The 19446-nt window shown below is 43.6% G+C and overlaps 1 protein-coding gene across 1 annotated transcript in view; it reads right to left on the bottom strand.

The window, feature by feature from the left end:
• Positions 1-19446, bottom strand: part of LOC309552691 (leukotriene C4 synthase-like) — a gene marked incomplete at its 3' end in the record, with an annotated part of 103568 nt that overhangs the window by 37367 nt on the left and 46755 nt on the right. The window contains exon 2 of the mRNA XM_082253617.1: positions 8122-8221. Coding sequence (XP_082109743.1) covers positions 8122-8221 — 100 coding nt within the window. The remainder of the gene's footprint in view (positions 1-8121; positions 8222-19446) is intronic.

Genomic DNA, 19446 nt, shown 5'->3' with positions numbered 1-19446 from the left:
AATAAAAAAAAGGAAATTGCTGCTGCCTCAAGACCCTGAGGCTATGGACCAGATAAATATAAAAATAGCAGCTCTAAATCCTCAAACAAAAACTGGTGCTCTACTGTGAGTCTCAATAGATGAATACACTTAGAATTTAAATAGTGATAATATCATTCCACAAACAATATATCAAAAAACAAGCGCAAAGGGTTAAAAAAATGGTAAGAAAAGGGAGTAAATCAATAAATAACTAAGTCCATAAATAAACCATTACAAATAATAACAGTGCAAAAAGTGCTGCTGTGCAAAAAAAAGTGCTATCATGCAAAAAACATAAGAATGATTGAAAAGTCCTGAGAAGATATTCACACATAACTAGAAACAATATGTAGTCCAAATGTTAATCCCATGTGGGAATAAAGATAGCAGCCAATTGGTGTGACTTCAAGACGTGCAAACAGTGATGGTGGCACCCTCCGAACACCGCCAAACAATAGGAGAAGTACAAACTCGCCAGAAGGAGTTGTTCTTTGTTGGCATACATCAGCAAAAGATCACAATGCACTTTGTGGGTCTCTGTGGTCTGGGAACGTGGATCCTGGAGGATGAGGTTCCTGTAGATGGTCTCAGAGGACACAAGCCAGATAAAAAAGGGGACTCCTCATTGTATAGTAAGTTCAAATAATCCGAGTTTATTTAAGAGATTAAAAAGTTGTGCAAAGCAAGCAAAAAAATATCCAAACTGACAGGCTTACTGGGCTCCCCTGGGGTCACCCGTACTGTGTACTGGGAGCTGCACCACTTAAGGAAGTGTACTGAGCGGCGTGCGTTCCAAAGCGGGTTCAGAACGAGGCAGCATGCATGTCAGCTTGACGCGTTTCGTCACAACATTGACTTCATCGGAAGCTCCGGCCTCACATTTATTCAACTAGAAAACCCACCCTCTAGTTCCTCCTCCTCAGAATACAAACGGAACTTTCGGTTACCCAATTGGAGAGTGTTATGTTTATGCTCTTTTTAGTGCACCAGGGCCTCAAATGTATAATGGGAACCCCAAAATCATATCCCAACAGCCGATTACGAAAAAATTTGGAGTGCACATAAATGGTAATAGAAATTAGACATGAAATGTATATATTAAAAACAATCTTTAAAAGGTATATAAAAATGATGTGTTATATAAAAGGTGCACCCACCTAAATGGTAATGGGGTAAAAAGGTAAAAAAAAGTATATGTTAGTAAATGGCAAAAGACACCTGATAAAAATATATATCTAAAATATATACATTATATATATATATATATATATATATATATATATATATATATATATATTTATATATATATGGACACCTAAAACCTGCTGAACTTAATAGGTGTGGCTTTCCTAAATAAGAGAAGGAATCTTCTTATGAGCATGTCTTCCTCTAGCCTAATATCTAGGTGGGAAGATAGGGCTGCCACTTGAACCTTCAAAGTGTTATGGGAAATGCCCTTGTCCGCTCCTTCCTGTACAAAATCTAAGATTACTGGAATAGCCTCCTTGTCAGGATCTCCCCTGTTCTTATACTAGAAGACAAACTTTTTCCTTACTTTTTCATAGATGATTCTAGTCACCAGTTTTCTGCTGGCTAGGATGGTGTCAATCACCCAGTTAGACAGACCTTTGTTCTGTAACCTCGTCCTTTCCAGAACCAGGCCGAATGCTTCATGACCTTGTTGCTCGGGAGGTTGACTAGCCCAGGCGACCGGAGGTTCGGCATGTCCGGAAGTGATAGATGGGGCTGTATGCTGAGGTTTCTTAAGTAACTGAACCATGGTCCCCTCAGGCTTGAGCCTGCATGGGACCTTAGTATTAGTTGCGGCTTTTCTTTGTACACGCTCTACCCTAAGCCTTGCAGGTAAGATATGCTCTTTTGTAGAATGGTATTTCGTTCATCTGCTGATTCGTAGAACAGTGGATTGTCTGGATATGACCCTTACTCTATGATTGCTGTTTTAGGTTATTTTAGGGCTTCTGACCTTAGCTTTGAGAAGATCCTGGGTGCTGAGGAGATGCCAACCAGCAGAGTTGTGTATAGATGATGTAGAGTTGAAGCCAGGCCTTGTACCGCAAATCTTAGGCATCTTTGATTGCTTTTTTGTATCGGTATTTGTAGATTTGCATCATGCAGATCCACTGTGGCTATGAAGACTCCCAGGTACTTGGTGAGGGGACGAGAGAAAAATACTATCGAGTAGCCTACTTCTACCGTACCAAGGAAAAACCTGTTTTCCATGATTTCCTTCCACTGGCAAGCAAGAAATGCCCACATGCCCCCCATCCGGGGACCGTCATTGTTTTTTGTTCTTTGTAACGAAAGGCTTGAGGATAAATTCTCGCTTGCCTTTATTGTTTTGTGGTGTCCAGCGTTTTTTTGACGCCGTCTTATCAAATCTTCTGGATGCAAGGGTGTTTTCCCCTGGCTCTTGGTTCTTTTGGTTTGAGGAAACCTTGTTTTTGGGTGCGGTGCTGTCCAATACTGTTTCCAGGTCGGATCTGAACAGTAAATCGCCTTAAAGGGGATGCCGCATAATCTGTTTTTTGAGGTGATGTCCCCTTACCATGACTTCAGCCACAGACCTCTCCTAACCTGGCCTAATTAATTCAGCTAGAGTGAGTATGGTTTTTACCAGTTCCTCCTTTGGGTTATCACCTGCTAGTAGCTCTTGCAGCTGCGTCAGCCAGCCTAACAAGGTCCTGGCTGTGCAGGGGGGTGCTATGGCTGGATTTAAATTTGCGTCTGCGGCTTCCCAAGCTCTTCTCAGAAGTGCCTCTATCTTTTTATCCATGGGATCACTGAGAGTTCTGGAGTTGTCAAAAGATAAATCAGCCTTGTTTGCCACTCTGGCAAGGGAAGCATCTACCTTAGGGCACTTTGCCCAAGGTTTAGTATCCTCCTCCATGAACAGATATCTGCGTTTAATCGCAGCTGGAGTAAAGAGCTTCTTTTCCAGTTCTTCCCATTCTTTCTTGACCAAGTTTTTCAGAGACTCATGTACCTGAAATGTTCTGGGTTTTTTTTGGTTGAAGACCCTTATACATTTTATCGTGTAGTGAAAGCTCTGCAATTTTCTGCTCTTTGATACAGAATGTATCTGTTATGGCCCTCCATAAATAATCTGTGTCCTCCAAAGGGAAGAGCATGCGCTCCGATGCTGGATCCTCGTCGTCTGACTCTCCGCAAAATGCACCTACAGATTCTGATTCAGAGTCACCTGCATTGGATCCCTGCTCTGCTTTGTCCACCTCATCCCCGCTGCATGAAGGAATGGGTGCCTTGCTGGTAGATGGAGTGCTGGCCTAAATGGAACTTGGTGGGGCTTCCAGTTTCTCTATAGCTGTACAAAGGGGACCAATCGTGCTTTTAATTTCCTTTTTAAAACAATTAAGCATATCCTTCAGAAACCCCTGTGACTTTTTGGCCACCATTTTATTGATGAATTTCTGCCAAAAGGGTTTCGTCCACTCTGGAGGAAGCCTGTAACCACAAGAGGCACATGCCTTGCTACTGGTCTTTGGCTTTTTCTCTTCTGGGGTCTGTAAATAAGCGCAAAGCGAAGTGAGCATTTGCCATTCACAACAGTGAAAAACTGTTTGTTGGTGAGGTAAAGATAGGGGGAACTCCAGGGGGCTCTGGCTTACCTTGAAGCTGTCTTGTCCAGCAGGATCTGCAGGGCAGGGTGGGGAGGCATCCGACATGGTCAGTCTCAGAAAAGGAACCACAGCATAGGGACCTTTAACTGCTTCCTGCCCAGCTCCAGCCCGCCCCTAAGCTTCCCCCATGCAGGTTGGTGGACATACCTGCATTGCGACCTCCTGGTATCCTAGGGCCCCTTTTCTTTGTAAGCATTGAGGCATTTGTCTTCTCTTGTTTCTGGATATAATGCCTGCTCTATTCAGTGAGTTTTTCCTTTCAAAAATCATGCTGCAGCTGCCAGAAATGACCTCAGGGGATGCCCCTCGCTCTGTTTTTTCACATTTCCCAAGATGGCTGCGGACCGAAAGCGAAGTGACAGGAAGTTATGGTCCCAGTGCCATCTTGGTCTTTCAACAACGAGGACACTCCCGGCGGCCTGCCTGGGCAGGTGAAAAAAGTGTGAGGGGAACCAGGGGGTGCTTCATACGGGGGGTCCCGCATGTAGGGGGCGACCCCCCACCCCCTCTCCACCACCATTCCAGGACGCCTGGAAGGGTAGAGGTGGCAAGCAGAATTAGCCTAGAAGATCTGCTGCTCCAGGTATAGTCTGGGGGGGGGGGGGATACCATCGGCATCCTGACAGCTGAGGGAATGGTTGCAGACCCCTCAGTAGGGGTGAAACCTCGGGCAATGTGCTGCCCCTGACCCAGGCTCACTGAGCTTAATGGGAGGCTGGTCAGGGAGCCTCCTGCAATTAGTACAGAGACTGAAAAAAATAAACAGATGCAGCTCCTGTGGGTCTGGAGGAAACCCAATTAAACTGAGGCAGAAGGTATGACTGGCTTTTTTATAATGGTGGACTAAGGTGTTTCCTGTTTCAGGTGGGAGGGGTCTATCTCTCAGGTGCTGCCCTGGAAGACAATTAGAGAGAATTCTCATAAGGACTCCTGGGATATACCACATCATTTTGGCCTAGGCCAGAAATCGGGAAGCAACTGAAGAAATGTAAAAAAAAAAAAAAAAACAAGTTTAAAACAAGTAAATATAATATATACCTTCCTAACTATTTACAAATTCTAGTAGCATAAGTGTAGCACCCTCCTAGTGGGTGCTAGGAAAAGTATATGGGTGACCCTGCCTATCAGGGGGGCCTTGATTGTCCAGTTAGGCTGTCATGTGCTGCCAGGTGTGCCTGTGGAGCTTGGGGAGTCTCCCCACTGTACTCAATGAGGGCTCTCATTGGGCAGTGAAGTAAACCTGACCAATAGCACACCAGGAGGGGGGTGACGGCTGTCTCTCCTCCTGTCAGTGTGAGGGAAGGTGTCCTGGGTGGTCAGCCTAGAGGACAGAAGGTTGAGCTGAGCTGCAGAGAGGGATCCAGTGTGCTGAGGACCATGCGGAGCTGTTGGGGCAGACGTTTCCAGAAAAGTAGAGTCGTGAGTACTGTAAACTGCCCCAGGGCCTGCCTAGGATAGGAGACCACTCCAGGAAGGTCAGAGGGATCCAGGAGCCAGCTTACCAGGAGGAAGCTTAGAAAAGGGGGTGCCTGAGTCTAAGCCCCGAAGAGGAGTAAAAGAGTAAAGAGGGTGCCGGTGCAGGCCCTGAAGTTTTAAGAGCTGCAGCAGTTTTTCAAGTAGCTCCCTTAGCCAGGAGGGCTAAAGGGAGCAGTGCAAAGGACTTTGTGTCACCGGGCAAGTCAAAGTCAGTACAGAGTTAACAGGACAGCAAGTCAGCGTTAACAAGCGCCAACCGGCGTTGACCGGCATTCAGCCGGCGTTAAGTCAGCGTCAAGGGGCATTTTTCTCAGTTGTCCCATTACAGTGTATAGTCGAGCCGGAGGAGTATCCCACTCATTATCTTCTCCCATCTAAGTTTCTAAAATAAAAACAAAACCCAAAGATGCTGGACTGTTTCTTGTCTTAGTGCTCACACTTGGAGAACATGCTTAAAGCGGAGTTCCACCCTCAAAAGTGACTTTGGCCCATCTGCTTGCTCTGTGTCACCTGAAAAAGAAATGGATAATGACGATTTTTTTTTTTGTTTACTTACCTTGTTTTTGAAGAAAATATACTTACCTTCCTTCCTTTTCCTCCCTCTGCGGCCATGACCCGCGCCATCACTTCCTGCTTGCGTTGACTCCTGGGAGCTGAACGTCATCGCTCCCAGGAGTCAATGCACCTGCACCGGCCCCGTTTGTCAGTTCCGGTGCAGGCGCGTCATTCCCTGCTAAACAGCTTCTTGGCATGCCCAGAAGCTGTGCAGGGATGACGTGCTGGCCCCGGAAGTGACGAGCAGAGCCGGTGCAGGGCATTTTGGGACGAAGAGGACACGGAAGAGGACGCGCTGGCTTCAGCTGCCCACACCTGAAATGGTAGTGCTGGACAAGAAATTTTCAAGGTAAGTATTTCTACTAAAATGTAAGTGCAACCTGGGATAGTTCAGAGGCTATCCATTCTGAAATTCACTAGCCCTGACTGTCTCGGGGGTATTTTTATCTCAAAAACTTTTTTGAGGGTGGAACTCCGCTTTAGATGTCCTGTTGTTACTAGTGGTAACCCTGGTAGACCAACATCTGGCACAATGCCTGGAAATTCTGCTACATAAGAATTAAAAATACATAAGAATTAAAAATAGTTTACGTTTATAGAGGGAGTAACTTTCTGCTTGAATGAAAGGGTTAAATGCTCATTTATGCCTATGTTACTTGTAAAAAGTACTAAGCACCCTCCATGCTTTGTGACTGGCCCCCTAGAATCTCTTCTCTGCAGCCATCAGTCATTCTGACATCATAAAGTACAATGCAGGGCCAATAGCCTAGTACTGTGTGTGAGAACGGCAAGAAGCATCCTACAAGCTGGAGCATCAGGGAGAAGAGTAGAGCATCAACTCTCGGGGCAGTGAGGGATACGGTAAGTTCTTTTTATGTGTACCCTAAGCATAAACAAGCATTTTACCCTTGCAGTGGAGTGAGTTTAGCTTTAGGCAGGGCTTTTCAGCTGCAGTAACAGGAAGAGTTACATTATTGGGCAGATTGTGCTATCTGCTGAATAATGTAGCTAAAACAAGAAAACCTATTCGCATACCTCCCAAATCTGAGATGAGAACAAGGGACACCTATTAGCAAAAGTATGTAGGCGTAGGACACACCCAATGCCACGCCCCCTTAAAGGAGAACTATACTAAAAAAAAAGTTTGGTTAACCCCCAAGTGCTTTTTAGTTATTTTTTTATTTTACCACTACTATTCTTTTATACTGGCTTTTAAAATTTACAAATGCAGCGGTTTAGAAATTTGATAAAAGGGTTAGCACTGGGAAACACTTTTTGATAGATTAGCAGTGTATTTTATATACAACTATATTTATCAGACCAAAATGAGGGGCAAATGAGGGGGGAAGAGGGACAGAGTGACTTTGTTCCAAATCAGGGACATTCCCTCAAATTCAGGAACAGTTGGGAGCTATGCAATGATCTTATAATTCTGTTTTATATTTGGGAAAGATAATATATTGTTGTTTAATATTAGATACTGCACTTTGCACATATTCTTTGCTATTTGCACTACACTACCTTTATGTCCACGCTTCAGTTTACTGTACTTTACTGGATAGATAAACTTTGTATCATTATTTATAGCTGTGGTGAGGATTGAGAAACTATTGAATACAGTTTGCTTGCTGGTTTTAATGGTAAGGGACATTATCTCTTCATCTTGTTATTTTTGTATTTCCCTTGGCTGATTTAGAGAAGGAAGGGACAACTTAGAAGTTAAATTGTTTTGCAGCCCACATTTTTGGTATTACACCCTGAAACATATGACCCCGTTTATCAAATGGCTGTAAGCTAAGTTACACACAGGAACCTTTCAGGTTGTCCCATTTTTGTTTCTGAGCAGAAAAAAAAGGATGAATCTGAGAATGACACTCTGTTGTAGGAACCCTGGGCCCTACAGTCATTTACTTGTTTGATGGAGAATATTTAACCAACACATATTGTTATGTAGAAACTCTGGTACTGGAGCTCTCAGAATAGGAGGCAGTTAGGTGTAGTTCCCAACAAATAAAGAGTCTATCTATCAATGTTTTTACCCAATTTTCACATGGCTTTTTAAGATTAACAAATTTTCCACCCAAGATTTAGTTAAAAAATAGTGAATCTTGTGAAAACCTTGGGTAAAAACATTAATAAAAAGAAGAAAAGAGGATGCTTGACCAATAGTGCAAATCAAGTATATGTAAAAAATTATTCAAAGCAAGCCTTTTTTCATAGTTGCTCCATAAAAATCTCACTGGACATAACATGCCTTAGTGGTCAGCGATTTTAAAGAAAAAAAATGTTTCAGGCAAAATTATGGAGATGGGATAATGTAAGATTGTCACCTAAATAATTAATATTTTTATATTTTAAAAATTTGCGGCTAATCTACATATAAAATGCATACAAAACCATGGTAACTCACTGTGCTCGAAATACACGTTCAAATGTTGGATGACCTGATGTATTTGGAGGAGAAATTCTGTATTTTCGGCGTGCCCATATGACTTGCATGGAGAAGTATGCTATAAGACACACAATTTTTTTTTAATACAGAGAAATGCCAAAAGTAACAATTTAGAATTATGGAATAAAAGGAAAACAATAATTGTGTGTTTTTCCAAAACAGAACACAACTGACAGACCAGACAGCTTGTACAGGCCCAATAATAAAGAGCAGAAATAACAACCCAGATCATCTGGATCAAAGTATCCCAATTGATGGGAGTTGCTGTACCCCCTAGAGCCTGATAACATAGACTACATAAATTATTATCCCAAGTTAAACATACTTAAAGGTAACAAAAACAGAAAAGGGACTCTCTTGCCCCCTGTACGAGGGGGTTATGAAAGAAGAGAGGGGGTTATGAAAGAAGAGAGGACCAAAAAGAGAAAAAAAATGGGGAGGGGGGGGGGGTTGGGGAGCAAGGAGTTGAGGGGACATTAGAATCATAGGGGGAATAGAGAGATGGAAGGGGTGGAAGACTCTGCTCCGGCTGAACCCATCCCCCCCCCTCCAAGGGGGGCATCCGAAGGTCACAGTGCACCATCATGCATTGGGTTCTATTGATCTAAATAAAGAAACCATCAGTATACTGAGACAGGCAAGTAAAGGCTGTCCATGGCAACCAGGTATCTCTAAACTGATCCTCTCTTCTATGGAGAGACGCTGTCAAGCTTTGCATCCTTCTAATTTTGTCTATTCTGACAAAAACCAATGTTTTAAAGTCTGCAGGATAGTGAGCTTCCATAAGTCAGGGATACATGCCCAGGCAGCATTCAGAAAAAGCACTGTCAAACACATTTTGTAACAGCTCAGGGGCACTGAATTTAGATGTAGAAAATATCCCAGGGGGTCCACACCAAGGTCAACATATGTCAGTTGTTTGATTATGTTGCCCACCCCTGTCCAGAACTGGGTAAGCAGAGGGCACCGACAAAAAAATATGTAGGAGCATGCCAGGTTCCTTGTTACGGCGCCAGCAAAACTTGGAGACATGAGGGTAAAATTTGTTACGCGGTACTGGGACCCCATCCCACCTAGATAAGAGCTTGTAGCCCTGTTCCTGAAAACAGTTGGCAATGTAGGATTTATGAGCAAGAGTGATGACCCTGTTGATTTGCTGTTTGGAAAAGGAGATTTAAATACAACTTCCACTGGTTAATGTACGGATGGATATAACCTTATGGAGGCGCATTAAGCTGTTTACAGAGGACTGACAACAAATGTGGCATGTAGCTGCCATCTGCGCAGAGACACTCAAAGGTAGTCAGAAGTCTAATATGAAGTCCAGCGTCTGGTATGGACTGCAGCAAATGAAACAATTGGTAAGCCAACCAAGAGCTCGAAGGGGGCTGGGTAAGAACGGAAATATCTCAACTTGAGAGGTTGCAAAATGCATGCATCTGGTTTTGCCCAGCCCTGCCAGATTTCATGGTCTATCATTTAAAATAATTTGGTGTCCATGATAATTGTCTTTTTGCCTAAATATTATTTTTATTGGCATAGTTTGGTATTGTGCCCAAAGAACTCAATATACACTGCTCAAAAAAATTAAAATAACACTTTTTAATCAGAGTATGGCATCAAGTCAATTAAACTCCTGGGGTATTGATCTGGTCAGTTAAGTAGCAGAGGGGCTTGTTAAACCCTTTCAGCTCCTTTGGTGTTAATGAATTTAACAGGTGCACTAGATGGGCAACAATGAGACAACCTCCAAAACAGGAATGGTTTTACAGGTAAAGGCCACTGACTTTTTTTTTCCCTATTCATCTTTTCTGACTGCTTTTCCCTAGTTTTGCATTGGCTAGGGTCAGTGCCACTACTGGTAGCACGAGGCAATTCCTGAACCCTATACAGGCAGTCAACTCCTCCAGGATGGCACATCAGGACGTGCCATTGCCAGAAAGTTTGCTGTGTCTCCCACCACAGTTTCAGGAGCATGGAGGAGATTCTAGGAGACAGGCAGTTACTCTAGGAGAGAAGGACAGGGCCATAGAAGGTCCTTAACCTATCAGCATGATCGGTATCTGTTCCCTTGTGCAAGGAGGAACAGGACAAGCACTACCAGAGCCCTACAGAATGACCTCTGGCAGGCCACTGGTGTGAATGTCTCTGACCAAACAATCAGAAACAGTCTTCATGAGGGTGGCCTGAGGGCCCGACATCCTCTAGTAAGCCCTGTGCTCTCTGCCCAGCACCATGGAGCTCGATTGGCATTTGCCATTAAACACCAAAATTGGCAGGTCTGCCACTGGCACCCTGTTGACAGTGCCCACACTCAGGACAGGGCCCAGTGTTGCCAAAAAGGAATAAATTAGGAGCTAAAGGACAGTTCCTTAGGAGTGGTTGCATAAAGGGATGCTCACAACTGCTTTAATCAGAAAATCGAAAAAACTTTATTGAAAAACAAGTCATATCATAGATTAAAAAAAAACCCTAGTCGGGGGAATACAAAACATGGAATGGAATCAATTGCGATGTTGTACAACATGAATGACATAAAAACAATACAATGACTCACACACACATAGCTGGCCACACACCCATTCGGTAGTTTGGATACACCAATACAGTAACCTACAGTATATGGCTCATGACAAGCTTTGTTTATACTGCCAGGACTACTGTTAGTGTATCGGCATGCCACATACCCAATGTGTCAAAAAAGGGGGTACCCAAGACAAAAAATATGATGATATATTAATGTACCAAACTGTGTATAATCGTAATTTCTTCAAGTTGAAAAACCTTCACATTGGTAAAAAATTATCGGATATAGAAGAACGATTGCACATGACATATGCTTCAGTCTGGAATCAAATCTGGTCAAGAGACCATTCATCAGATACAATGACATCCAGTAACAAGACTGGTGAGCAATCAGGGCCTCCTCTTAGTTGTAGACTACTGTAGTCTTAACATACCATTGTGAATGGATGGACAACTGGTAGGGTACTTAGACTCATGGAAATGTAAGGTGGAAGGAGGTAAACAGTCCTTGATTAGGGTAATTGATTAGCCGGTCTTAATGTAGTATGGCAAGTGGAAATTATAATGGCCAGGCTGCAATCAAGGGCAATTTTGTATTTTGGTAGCCGACCACGATGGTCATCCAGGGACAGTGGAAAAAGTTCTTTCAGAGTTTGTCTGGTATGTTGTAGGAACAAGGGAGAGACGCAGGGCACATAATGGGCTGCGCAGGCTCGCACCGGTATGAGTTAACAGTGGGCAGTTGTATAAGACATGATTCAAAGTATATCATGGCAATGAATATCAGCTTAAATGCCTTCCGCTGCATCAGAACCCCATGCTGTAACTAAATATACCTGGTGCTCACAGCCTTTTCTCAATCCCCATGGACTTCCTTTCGCTCACCGCGCAGCTGAACATAGATGGCTGAATCCAGGCAATGGATGTATCATACTGTCTCCTGGTGTGATGGAATTTAGATGCAGTCGGCTCCTCCGAGACACCTATGGTTAGTGGCGTCTGCCGCACACGGCGGTTCGCGAGCCTGAGCGGCTGGATCAACGACCTGTTGTTTCCTCCAATGGGTGTGTGGCCAGCGTGTGACGTCAACGCGTTTCGCATGCGTGACGCACGCTTCGTCAGGACGTCATTGTATAGGCGGAGAGACATTTTATGGAGGCATTTCCTGATTGCGGACCAGTCACAGCTGGTGTCATTGCAAACGCTCCTCCACATTGACCTCCGACTTATCTAAAAAGATGCCATCTTGTGGATCTAAAGGGGTATATAGTCAAAAAGTTACTATATCCAAGTTGATGCAGTTCCAGAGCCATTTAACTGAAAAGATGTTTCACAACACTCTTAATCCGGGACACTTAAGCTTTCCTAGACCAACAGGAGGTAAATGTATAGCACCATCTCAGTTTCCCTGCTACATAGAGCAATTTTAAACAGGAAACATACATTCCAACTCCATTCTAACGTTGTTTATAATTTAGTGGCAAATGATACAATATATACGCATCACAGTACACTAATTAAATAAATACAGTATACCATGCCGCTTATTCTCCCATATATAGAGATTTCAGAGAAAGTCATACATGGCTCCTCTCATTGTATTATATTCCAGTACTAAATGTCTATATGGCATTTTGACAGAGAAACTCCATTGTGCGTGTAGTAATCACCTACTCATTATATTCTGATATACTGTCAGACAGTCCCCAGGGTAGATGCAGCAGTTCCATCCACTTCCTATTTTATAATACAGCTCAGAATGATAAATCTATATATTTGGTAGACTTTTGCCACATGTAAGCTTAGATCTCCTAAACCCGAGCAAGATCCACTTTCTAAAAATGTACAGCCACTCTTACCCGAGACTGGAGGAAAGGAGAACCCCAATAAACCCCTACATATAGAGGGGACTCTATTTACCTGGAAATAGGGGATTCCCTTAGGGTCTATCCAAGGTGACCCATTACTTGGACCGACATATCCATGGAGTCTAATAAAATCACTCCCTGAAGGGGACAGAGGTCTTTTTATATATACACAAAGTAGAAAACTTAAAGGAGAAACATATGGTCCCATTTGTTATGATGTTTTCAAGTATATAGAGCAACTCTACTAACCTCGTGCCCTCACCACTCATGTCGGTAATAAGCCAAGTTGACCAAGGCCTTGTATGGTATTCCTTGATTACAGTGCTCATGAGGGGTGAGATGATTTTATATTGTTTCAGAGAGGACCCCTTTTTTTTTTTGGTACTCCCCAACGGGTGCCCCATGTTCCTTCTCAAGGATCAAGGAACACACGTAGGCTCATGTCAGTATTCAAGCCCAAGGGCGCAAGTGTTTGCAGGCGGAAAATCCATGCCTTCTCCTCTCTTAGTAATACTCTGTCATAGTCACCCCTTCTAGTGGATATCTTTAAGGCCCATAATCCCTTTATTCTGAGACCTTCTGGGTCACTGTTATGTTTATCTGCAAAATGCAGGCCTATTGGTGTTTCCTCCTTCAGGCGTACACTTTTAAGGTGTTCGCCAATTCGTATACGTAGCTGTCTCTTAGCTTTGCCCACATACAACTTGTGACAGGGGCACTCAATTAAGTATACGACACGCGAAGTTGAGCAATTAATGAAGGACTCGATCTTATATGTCACTTCACCTTTGGAATCAGTGTATGTCTGGGACTTCTCTACATGGCTGCAAATGTTGCAGTGACCACATGGGAACATACCCTTCATTGGTGGTAGTTTGGTTAGCCAATTATTTTTTGGGGTTCTTATAAATTCTGAATGCACTAATTGATCATTAAGATTAGTTGCCCTCTTGGCCACCATGAGTGGCCTGGGGCCTACTATTTTTTTAAGGGATTAATTTTTTTGGAGAACATGCCAGTGTTGTTCAAGTATTTTCTTTACTTTGTACCAATGGCACCCAAATTTTGTAATTAATCGCGGTGAATCGGAACTATCGATTTTTGGTTTGTTCTGATTGAGTAGGTCTTCCCTGTCTCTCATTCCTGCCTTCTTTTTAGCCCTCCTAATCGTACGGTGGGAATAGCCGCGTTCATGGAACCTATCATATAAATCTTTAGACTCCCTGATATAATCCTCATGTGTGGAGCAGTTTCGTTTAATACGAATAAATTGACCCACCGGGATACCAAATTTCAGATTTGTTGGATGATGGCTGTCAGCTCTGAGGAGCGTGTGGCTGCTGTGGGTTTTCGGAATGTGGAGGTTTTAAATTTCCCATCTCTGAACACAACATTTAGGTCCAGGAAGGAAATAGATTTCTTATCAACAGTGTAAGTTAGGTGTATAGTCCTATTATTGATATTAAGTTCAAGCATGAACTGTTCCAATTGCGGCAGTGTGCCACTCCACACCATGAGCACATCGTCTATGTACCTCAGCCAGGTCAAAGCATGGCTGAAGTACATAGGCGAGGCGTACACTGTTTCCTCCTCCCACATTCCGAGATGGAGGCAGGCATATGAGGGGGCCCATGGGGCTCCCATCGCCGTGCCTCTAATTTGCTGGTAGTAGGTACCTAAGAATTGAAAGACATTGTTTTGAAGGGAAAACTCCAACAGTTCGAGAAGAAATTAGTTTTGGGCACCTTTAAGGGGAAATTTTTGTTCTAAGAAATGGTAAACTGAAAGAATGCCCCAGGGGTGTGGTATAGAAGTGTAGAGTGACTCTACATCTATACCAACAAGGAGGACCTCTGTGTCAAACTCCAGATCTTTGATCTTGTTCAAGACGTCCCCCGTATCTCTCACATACGAGGGAAGGTCGAGAACAAGATCTTTGATCAAGGAGTCCAGATATTTCCCTATCCTATCCAGGGGACCACCACAGGCCGAGACTATCGGCCTACCCGGTGGATCCACTGGATTTTTGTGAATCTTTGGGATAATATAAAACGTTGGTACGTTATAGTCAGTCACTTGCAGGAATTGATATTCTTTTTCTGTAATTAACATTGCTTCATAAGCAAAGGTGAGTTTCTCATTGATATTGAAGACCAGACTGGGTAGGGGGTTATAATGACGTTTTTTATATGTATCTCTGTCAGATAGGAGACGTAGGGCCTCCTTCTCATATTTTTCTGCTGACAGAAGCACCACGTTCCCTCCTTTATCACTTTTTTTAATCACCAAGTCTTTGGCATTTTTAAGGTCCTTAAGGGCTTTTCTCTCACTGCTTGTGAGATTGTCAGAGGGCACCAAGCTCCAGTTGACCAGCTTCAGATCTTCCTCAACCAGCATCAGAAATGAATTTAACCATTTATTTTTACAGAATTTAGGCATGGTGGTAGAGCGTATACGGATGTCACTTTTTCTTATACTATCTGTGCCGTATGGGAGCTCCGCATCCTCTGACAACTCACCAGTGTTGCCAACCTACCCAAATGAAATTTACTGACACGACACCCAAAATTTACTGGCACAGCCAACTTTTTACTGGCATTTCCAAAAATTACAAAATTACAGTTTTAAGTGCAAATTTTAGTATAAAAGGCTACGAACAAGTACAATATGCATGTAGCTATGTGATTTAAGGTTAATATTAAGGCAAAAAACATTTTATTTTTTATTTTCGATATAGTAAGTACAGTAACTAAGGGACAGGACTCAGGAGGGCAAGAAATTAGAATGGGCAGGCACACACACGAAACTGATTCTCACAGGAACGCTGACACAACACGTCCCCACCTGAGTCACAGTGACAGTCCCTCTCCACGCCAGGTGGTCCCTTCAGTCCACTCCAGTCCAAACAGCACTAACAGTTCTGCTCCCTGGCTTGACTTGTTCACATCCAGCAGACCTACACATGAGGTTCTGGCCACTCTGCTCGGCTCCCTTGCACCATGAAATTACACAACATGCTCAGGCACCACCTCAGCCAGACCCACTCGTGCTGGCACCACCAGAACACACTGTAGCAGGCAACTGGATGGTCTAGGCCGACTCCTGACCAGAACTGCACATGCCGAGCATCACAGTTATATTTTTTAGTGGCAACGACATTTACTGGGAGTATAAGAGTGCCCTTTTTTAACTGGCTGACAGTAAAAATACTGACGGCAACATTACAGGGTATAAAGTAACATCACTGCAAAGGGTTTACGAGGCAAGACAAGAAGAGAAGTGTAATTGCTAAGAGTAACCAAGTACAAGACACAAGCAATCAGTCATTCAGCATGGTACCTGGTAGGAGTCGGTATCCAATAGCAACCAGATTTGAATCCACGTTGTGGAGATCTATGGCCTAGTCACGAGGTATTGAAAGGCAAGAGTTAAGTGGGAGCACTCATGAGGTTCAAGCTATGTGCTCAGTGGGACCCAATTCTGTTACTGGGAGTGAGGTAACCGGTACGCTTAACAGTTGGATTGGGCGCAGGCTCAGCATGTCCCTCCTAATGGAAACATTGATGGTGGTGGTGAAATCGGACAAGTCTTTTTTCAGAGGAACTCTGCATATTATTACTGCACACAGTGAATGCTCATCTCTATGTTGGGAAACTGCCTTAGTGTTCGATTTTTCACATGACCATAGTCCCTGCCTGGTCCTGGGCACTAATGAATGCGCTCTGCGCGAGAGGTACCCTCCACGTGCACGGGTGCAGATGACCCCGCCCACAGGCTAGCTCTATAAACAGATTATTGATGGGGTTGGGTAAAAACTGGAATAAAATATACTTATAATGTACAAGGAAGTACAGTTTCTGGCACACAGAGATTATATTGTCCAGCCAGCCAATATGTATCTCACTATATAACCCCGATACTCCAGGTTATAACAACAAGTCCATAAATAATTCTAAACAGTTATATGAGAATTAGGCGGGGGTACGGGGCCACCCCTGGCTGCTATCCTCAGAATTGTGACCGACTCTGTAAGGACCAAATAGAGAGAAAAAAGAAGGAAGGAAGAGCCAGCTAAGTGTAGTATCCCAGGTAAAGGATATATTGTCAAACGATTAAAACACTCACAAAGGGTTAAAACAAAGTATGCTCATTTGGTATAATGGTGGTAAAAGAACGATCCCTCCTAAATCCATCCTGCAGGACCGCTGGTGTCGGTTCCAGCTGCTGTGTATAGAAACGGTCCTGCAGGACAGATGTAGGAGGGATCGTTCTTCCACAACAATTATACCATATGAGCATACTATGTTTAAACTCTTTTTGAGTGCTTTTAATCCTTTGACAATAAATCCTTTACCTGGGATGCTACACTTAACTGGCCCTTCCATCCTTTTTCTCCCTACTAATATAATTATAACCATTACACATTACCTTTTAAAAGGACTCTATCCCAATGTCACTTAAGCTAGTTTTTAACACTGCTGAGGTTATTCAATAAAACATTTTCATCTTTGGACATTACGGCCATAATTCATGAAAGCTGGGCAACAGTTTCTTGCCATGAACACAATTCAGGTAGCTCTTATGTGCTTTTGCATTCAGGCGCTATGTCTGTAACAAATTGGTTTGATTTTTTTCTTCTTATTCAGTTATTTAACCTGACAGCAGAGACATTTAATACAAAAGCATGTGTACTAAAATTACAATTAAAGCAAGAGCTGGAGAAGTTTCATTAAGGAAATTGATGAGGCTAAAAATTGAGACAAAAAAGACTATTTTAGAGATCTGCTGCCCTATGTAAAACATTGGATTGCGAGCCCAATTAGTTCCGGACACATGCTTGTAATCCAAAGCACTCGTAGATCAAAGCGAATTTCCCCATAACAAATAATGGAAACTCGGATGATTCAATCCATAACCATTTATTCATAAGTCCTTCAGTTTATAGTCCATATAAAAAGAATATAGCAATGTGATAGATTGTGTAACCATAAAATGTCTATCCACAAATGGCAGCCTCCACAAGGGGATTAGAAGCAAAATGCAGCAGAAACTACAGTGTATAAAAGAGAAAAGAGGCGCCTCGAAGTGCAGCAATATGGATACATTTAATGAAGGTTCATCATTTAGCAACTCACATGTAGTGATGAGCCGAACACCCCCCTGTTCGGTTCGCACCAGAACATCTTGAACAGGGGAAATGTTCTAGCAAACATGCGACCTCCACTAAAGTGTATGGGACACGAACATGAAAAATCAAAAGTCCTAATTTTAAAGGCTTAAATACAAGTTATTGGCCCAAAAAAGTGTATGGGGACCTGGGTACTGAATCAATGCAAAAAAAAAAAAAATTTTAAAACTATCGTTTTTACAGGAGCAGTGATTTTAATAATGCTTAAAGTGAAACAATAAAAATGAAAACTTCCTTTAAATATTGTGACTGGGGAGCCTCCTTAACCACTTTAGCCCCGGAGGATTTGGCTGCTCAAAAATCAGGCCCTATTTTACGATTCGGCACTGCGTGACTTTAACGGACAATTGCGTGGTCGTGCGACGCTGTAACCAAATGAAATTGACGTCCTTTTTTTCCCACAAACAGAGCTTTCTTTTGGTGGTATTTGATCACCTGTGCGATTTTTTTTTTTTGCGGGACTGCGACATTGCGCGGACAGATCGGATCCCTGACTGACATGTTGGACACTTTTGGGGGTACCAGTGACATTACTACAGTAATCAGTGCTATAAATATGCACGGTTACTGTAAAAATAACACTGGCAGGGAAGGGGTTAACCTTATTGGTGATCAAGGGGTTAAGTGTGTCCCTAGGGGCGTGATTCTAACTGTCAGGGGGCGTGGCTAGTGAAGTAACCACAGAGACATGCGATCCTATATAGCAGGATCGCATAGCCTCTGTGCTTACTTCAGGGAGAATGACCGACGGCTGTGTTTACATCAGCCGTCTGTCTTTCTCCCTCTCCTCCGGGAGATCGCGAGTGGCCGGTGGCCATCGGAGCAGCTGGTCACATGCGCTAGCTCCCCAGGGAACAAACGGGGGCGGGAGCGTGCCGTCGGCGGCGCGCGCTCGCCCCCTACAGGCTCCTGGGCTAGCGACGTAGGTCTACATCGCTTTGTCTGTAAGCGGCAGAGTGCAGCAGTAAATCCTCGTGAGCCGGTCGTAAAGTGGTCAATGTGCCTGTAAAGTAGCGCACTTGTGCGATGTTTGTAGCCTGCTGCAGCAATACTAAAGGAAAAAATGTCATTTAAAACTTGATTGCAGCTGTAATGTATTGTCGGCTCCCAGCAATACAGATAAAAAAATGAAAAAAAAAACAGGTCTGGTATGGATTTTAAGGGGAACCCCATCCCAAAAAAAAAAACGGCATGAGTTCCCTCTAAAATCCATACCAGACCCTTATCTGAGCACACAACCTGGCTGGCCAAGATGGGGGTGGGGGCAAGTGCCCCACCTCCTGAACCATACCAGGCCACATGCCCTCAACATGGGGGGGTGGGTGCTTTCGGGCAGCCCCAAAGCACCTTGCCCCCATCTTGCCCAATGTTGATGGGGACAGGGGTCTCTTCCCGACAACCATGGGCTGTGGTCTTGCAAAACGGTCTCAAACCAAGTTACTCTCAACGCAAGGCTTTATGGTATTTGTAAAGCTGCTTTTCACAGAATTAATTATGTATAGTACTTTCTATCTCTGAGTTAAAAACTCCAGAAGGAGGAAGAGGGAGAGGAGGGTAAGAGAGATAGAAAGGGGAAGAGAGAGAGAGGGGGAAGGGAAGAGAGAGGGAAAGAGAGAGAGGAAGGGAGAGAGAGGGAAAATATAGAGAAAGAGAGACAGAAGGAGAGAGAGGGGGGGAGAGGGGGAGAGAGAGAGGGGGAGA

Source organism: Pelophylax lessonae (genome assembly GCF_965119305.1).
Source record: "Pelophylax lessonae genome assembly, chromosome: 4".
NCBI lineage: Eukaryota > Metazoa > Chordata > Amphibia > Anura > Ranidae > Pelophylax > Pelophylax lessonae.
The sequence above is the reverse complement of the archived record's forward strand: the minus strand, read 5'-3'. Positions and strand labels throughout refer to the sequence as shown.